This window comes from Limulus polyphemus, unplaced genomic scaffold (assembly GCF_000517525.1).
Source record: "Limulus polyphemus unplaced genomic scaffold, Limulus_polyphemus-2.1.2 Scaffold110, whole genome shotgun sequence".
Classification (NCBI taxonomy): domain Eukaryota; kingdom Metazoa; phylum Arthropoda; class Merostomata; order Xiphosura; family Limulidae; genus Limulus; species Limulus polyphemus.
The window spans coordinates 723781-730494 of NW_013665720.1; the positions used below are offsets into that span (position 1 = coordinate 723781).

The 6714-nt window shown below is 37.6% G+C and overlaps 1 protein-coding gene across 2 annotated transcripts in view; it reads left to right on the top strand.

Moving 5' to 3' along the window:
* The window catches only part of LOC106471111, a 221365-nt gene that overhangs the window by 198020 nt on the left and 16631 nt on the right, over window positions 1-6714 (top strand). For both annotated transcript variants that reach the window (XM_022400601.1, XM_013931703.2), the window contains one exon: window positions 3249-3411. In XM_022400601.1, coding sequence (XP_022256309.1) covers window positions 3249-3411 — 163 coding nt within the window. The remainder of the gene's footprint in view (window positions 1-3248; window positions 3412-6714) is intronic.

Here is a 6714-nt window from a genome sequence, read left to right on the forward strand (position 1 = left end):
ATATATATTATCACTGTTTCACATGCAATGAACCATCCCTCACAGACATCACGAGTAAAGCAGATGGGGATTTCTGCCCTTCCCTACTGACTTGTGATTCTTCTAATCGGGGTCATTCTGCTTTTCAAAATAGGGTATCACAAACACCTATTGTGCTGTCTCCAGTGTGTCGTTCCTCAGGACTCCCTAATGCTTATGTACCACCTTTTCTCTTCTAGTGGAGTATGGGAGTCCTTGCCACATCTGGTTCCCAGTTGCTGGAGTGGTGGACCGAAAAGGTTTCCTCCTGAGTGGATTTTGTTTAACAAACAAAGTCAGATGCTATATATCATGCATACCCACTTGGTATGAAAAGGGCTGTTGTCATTATACTCATTACTGAACAGTGATTATACAATACCATAATATTCTACATCCAATGTGCTTCCCTCAGATATTTTTGCCCAGGCAGACCATACTTGATGATAAAAAATTCTTTATGCAAGGTGCTTTCACTGCATGTTTTCTGCCCAGTTGGGCTGCACTTGGCATTGTCAAACATACTCCAAGGTGCGTCCCCTGGATGTTTGTTGCCTGGGCGGTCCACACTTGGTTTTATAATATGTATCCAAGGTGCTTCCCCCTGGATGTTGCCTGGGCAAACTGCACTTGATGGTAAAAAATTCCTTATGCAAGGTGCTTTCACTGCATATTTTTTGCCCAGGCAGACTGCACCTGGTTTTACCATATGTATCCAAGGCGCTTCTCCCTGGATGGACTATACTTGGCGTAATCCAAGGTCCTTTACCTGGATATTTTTTGTGCCAGGCAGACCATTCTTGGCCAAATTATTGAATATTATGTATCCAAGGCATTTCCCTGAATGTTTGCCTGGGCAGACCACACTTGTTGATCTCACAAGCTTATGCAAGGCACTTCCACTGGATGTTTTTGCCCAGGTGGACCGCACTTGGCCTATTCATATACAATTCATGGTCCTGCAGCCCTAGTCAAATTTGTTATTTTGTTATCTCTGGTACCATACTATGGCTTACTAACACTATGTTCGGTACCACAGCCTGCTACATATGTGGACAAAGTATGACATGTCTGTTAACAATGGGCTGGTTATGAAAACCTTCAAGATCACACTCATGTCTCTAATTTTTGTCTTCATCCTATGTATCCAAGGTGCTTCCCCTGGATATCTTTTTCTTCGAAGGACCACACTTGTTGATCTCAATATCTTTCAGAGTGGTCACTTTCTGCTTGATTGGATATTGATGAGCTTTCACTGGCCCCCTCCAACTTTGAAATGTGGGATTCTAGTTTTGGGTGAGGAGGATAAGATTGCTTCGTAAGTTAACATTTTCTTACACTGAAAATGTATTTCCAATAGGTATCTACCTCCACTTCCCACCCTTCCTTCCCACTGATATGCTGGTGTTTCTGGTTTGTAGCTGCCAATTCTTGAAAGTGAGGATTACTCTCAAATAATAGAGGGAGCTATCTGTGCTAGTATAGAGAGTGCAGTTATGATTGATAGAGGGTAGTTACATGGTCAGCACGTTCTGAAATGATGTAAAACTGATGAGGTATAAAAGACTGGTGCACTGTTAGCAAAAAATTTTTGCAATGCTTATATGGCAGTCCAGGATCGAGATAGCTTTGGGTGAGAAAGGTAAGTACCTATCAGAAAGACAGTTTCAGTGTAAGAGAATGTTAACTTCTCTTTCTTTCTTCAAGAATAAGTAAACATGGTAAAATGATTTTTATTAAGCATTTTTTCTGAAAAAAATGAAGGTGGGTCGATTTTTTTTTAGCCCAGGCCTGGATCTACAGTCATAATAGCTTTCTCCTTAATCCATCCCTGCTTTTGAGCTTACCTGAATTTTTCATTGGGCCCATTGGGCTTAGACTCCATATTATAAGTAAGCCAAGAAAACAAATTAAACTGTGTTTTTTGTTCATATTCTTGCATGAGAGTCTTTACTTTATGCCTTCACCAAAAGATGTTTTTATTTGAGTTTTATATTTTAACTGAGTTTGGCAATAATTAATTTGCAGAAATTAAAAAAAAATATAATATTTACAGTTTCACAGATTTTGTAACATGGCCATTATTGTGATAGTACAGTCAAACAAAACTTGCAAGATTCTGCACACTTGCATGCATTTTATTCAAATCACCAATATTACATTTTTTAAAGAAATAGAAAGAAGAGAAATAAAGGTAATACTAGTTTCAGAGAAAAATAGATTTATTTATGCATTATAATATGGTTTGGAAATGCCTTATACTGTGTCTCAACCTCCCCGAATATGACTTGTGATTCTTAATGTGCCTTGGTTGAAATTTTGTTCCCTAAGGATAAGTAGTTTGTTTATGTATATGTACATACACATATATCATTACTATAGTCTTGTATATCACTCATCGAAAATAATTCTTAACGTGGTTTCCTACCTGAAAATTTTCTGAATATTGCCTGTTATCTCTGTGCATTTCAGTAATTTAAGTTTTACAGAATGTAATTCCTCCACCACTGCACATATCTAACCAGACAGTTAAATATAATATACTTTTATTACTAAGTGCCAAAGATTTAAACAATTTTATTGAATTATTGGGAAATTTAAATACTTGTAACCAGACGATTAAATTTTTATTAAATGGTATATGTAATCTTTGTTGAAGATTGTGAATAGCAGCCCTTTCACACTGAAACTTTTCTTTTTCAACAAATTAATGTCATTTGTTATGGTATTTAATACCTTATGCTCAATACTGTACCAGTCATTTATAAGATATCAATTATTATAGTATATAATGTCTTTTTTTTTTTCTACAAATATTTCTTTAATGGCCCTAAACACGTTGCTATTAAAAAAGACTATAATAGAATATTGGCCAAACTCTGGTGTAAGGTGAATGTGAGATGTCATAATCATTTGTATTTTATGCAGACTGATATAAATAGATTTTCATCCATGACTGTGTGTTGCATGTCCACCCAACCTGATGAGCTTTGGTACTGAGTGATAGGCCTCTCAACGGTAGTATCCAGCATACAGGATTTGAAATCAGGATGTTATATTCTTCTTACAGGAAACATGTAGAGACAGTAAAGAAAGATTTGTTCAAAATTATCATCATAATAAAAACATTACATTATTTCATACATATGAAAGCTTAGTTATTTTAAATTATGGAGACAAACTTACTTACCATGATTTTATGTCAGCCCTCTAACATGTCTTTATTTCAGGGATAGCAAGCTAACCCAGTTACTAAGAGAAGCTATGAGTAGCTTGACCTGTAGAGCAGCCATGGTTGCTCATGTCTCTAAATCTCCAGAACAATATGCTGAAACTTTGTCCACAATTCAACTGGCCAGTAGAATTCACAGAATGAGGAGAAAGAAGCTCAAGGTAATGTTACCTGTTTATTTCATTACTCAGTTTTAAGCATTTTAGAATGATAAATTGAAATTCCGCTGTATAAGAACTGTCACTGGATTATTTGGTTTTCTTACCTTCTGTATTAGTGAAACTGCAGTTTTGAAGTCTTATCATTACCTTGTTTCTTTCATAACAGTAGTTTGTTTGCTAAGCTACTTATCACTTTCAGCTAAAGAGTTCACTATGTAGAATATACAAAATTAACTAGTTCCAATACATCCAGACCTCCATCACACATTTATAGCAATTACTCTATTGCCAGGGTTTCTTCCTTTGCCCATCTAAGCATTGGTCTGATTTTTTTCTCGCTTGCTCCAGTTTTTTATACCCTACTTAATTGCCATTGGCAATATTTGTCTCATGACTCTCCACCTGTGTCAATGCACCTTTTATCCTGGTACTGTATATAAGCACCTTATTCAAATAATGTTATCACTTTTTTTGACAAAGCGTCAGTAATGTGTTCCCAGTATTATGATCGTTAGGAGATACTTTGACCATTATCAGTGTTATCTAGTTGATTTTCGTAATAGTATTTTATAATATATATTTTATTCCGATCACAAGCTGATTTATGGTTTATTACTTCCAGTACGAAGTCAATCTCCTCTGGTATCTAGCATCCCACAGCAATTTGGGGGGGGGGGTCACTCTCAGTGATCTAATTTGTAGTGAGATGGAGACGTATATTCATATCTGTGGTGGTGCTCTGAGGCCGAAATTTATGGGGGCAATCCATTGACATTCTGAAGAGAATTTATATGTGGTAGATGGCCAAACATTGCTTTGCTCTAACAAAACAAATTTACCTCACTAAAGGTTGTTCCAATTATAGGTAATCAACACAGTCTTTAAAAGAAAAAGAAAAAAAAAGGCCACTTTGAGATAATCTGCTTTTGATTTATTTTCTTCGCGAGTATGATGTTTTGGGCTTTTTTCCCAGTGGCTTTAGAATCTGCTCCTTACTTAATGACTGAAAGGTCTGGGAGTGAATGTTTAGCTTTTCTCTCCATGGATATTGTGGTTCATGCTGTAAGACTTGTATCTTAGTGATATGAAGACACAGTTAGGCCCTATCCAACATTGTCAGAACTTCATGATTTTATCATACCACTGCCAGGTGGAAGCATTTTTCGACTCTCAAATAATACATCTGCTCCTCGAATTTTGTGGTTCTGAAAAGGAGTTTGTAGTTACCCTGAGTAGATCTATATCCCCTGATAAAACAGGGTAAGTCTATGGTCTTCCAACTCTAAAATCCACCATTTTGTCTTCCTTTTGCTTAATTTTGTTGGAAGACTCTCAGGATCAACTACTTCATTGATGACAAGCTGGATCCCTTGTTAGCATGCCTGTTGGTTCAGTTTTTGGTTTCTACATATCTCCATGTTGTCCTTGGAGTCTCGAATTTCATTGGCTCCTACAGATGGTCATAGTTCCACCCCTATTCATGGGTCCCAACCCCCAGCATCAGCCTCTTGGTTCATTAGTACCCATAATAGATTCTATTTAGTTCCCAGGTTTTCTGCTGCACGGTAAGATCGCCAATGACGTTGGTTATTATTGTATACCTTCAGAGTCTGTGGGCTTGGCTCTGAGAATTTCTGGACATGTGGTTACCTTAACCTTGGATCCAGGAGCACTGTATGTTCTTGAGTCAGGATTCGTCATTCAGTTCATATCTTCACCTCTATTATCCACCCAAACTGTTTCTTTTGCAGATCATCTGGATTTGGGACTTAGTTCTAGGGCTATCAGAGTTTGGTTGGTTTGGGAGTAGTGAGTGAGTTGTGCTAGTTCTTCTGAGGTTTTATTCCTGTTAGTTATTGGGCCTATGCAGATAGGAGATTGGGGTCCAGTCATCAATCTTTCTTCACTATATCCATGCCTAGATTCTCGAAGGTTCACAAGTTATTCACTGATCTGAGTTGACATTTCTTTTACTGGGATTGTAGATGTCCACGTTTGCTGAAGTCAGCTCCTATCTGCACATTGCCACCACTATCAATGTTTCTTGTGCACAATGGTTAGGTTCTGCTGTTCCAGGTTTTCACCTTCTGACTCGCATCAAATATAATATGATTGATAAACCTAATATTTCAAATTTAGTTATGTAGGTAAGCAGTCCTAAACTATATAAATACCACATATTTTATGTCTGATTCTATAGTCAAACAAAAAATTGACATACATCACATTGAAACAAGAAAGACTCAACAATCACTTTCTTATTTATCCAAACTGAAAATAAAAATATTCAACTTGGGTTCTGCCATATTGTACGAATTTTCTCATTACTTCCATTCCATCACACTGTGCACACATCATTCCATTCTGCTGGAACTATCTCATCAATTGTCAGAACATCACATCCTGATTCTACTTTCAGAAACGACCAAGGCAGGCTTCATTTTCAGAGCTGAGGCATCTATCCTTGCTCCAATTCCATATGTCATCAGTTTGGGTAATTTTTATTTTTCATCTCATCTCAGGTGACTCCCGTCTGGCTCAATGCTATGGAATAAGATGTCAGACTCTTACTCACCTCTCTTTCTTCCACGGCACTGATGGTTCTTTCTCTTCTAAGAATGTAGGTATCACTTGAATCCCTTATGTCTTTGAGATAAGCACAAGTGATCCTTTTAATGGTCTTTATGTGACCAAGTGCTCATAAATGCCAATTTATTGGTTTACCCAGTTTCCTTAGTCGGGACCACTCTTTGATCTTGAGGAGTTGTTAAGTCAGAACACTACCACGAAATGAGTTCCTTTACTGCCACCTTGTCCAGAGTTACATCCTTTCACGAATGTCTTGCTTCACTGATGGGGTGCATATACCAACAGTCAGGAATTCCAGGGTCTATGCACAGACAAAGAGACTTTTCTTCTGGGCTCTCTTTGAAGATGAGTATTCTTCTGCAAGTCGCATCTAGTCAGGTTTGTCACATTTTTATGTCCTTAGCAGCCCTGTCAAATTGCCTGCTGGAGGTCATTGTGCTGACTGGTATGTGGACCCCCTCCAATACTTTTATCTCACATTATTTGCCTGATCAGGCAGTCTATTCATCTGAGGGTTTTTGTCTACCCCCTGTAGCTATCTGAACCATTTCAGGTAGATTATACAAAGGGATAGGTCTTTTTATTGCAACATTTCAGGGTTCTTTAACTTGTTTTCACAGAGATCCCACAGTGGGATCTCTGTGGTGAGTGTTTCCCAGGCAAGTGTTCTTTTATCAAACCAATTCCACACTAGCAACCACTAATTGAATGTAC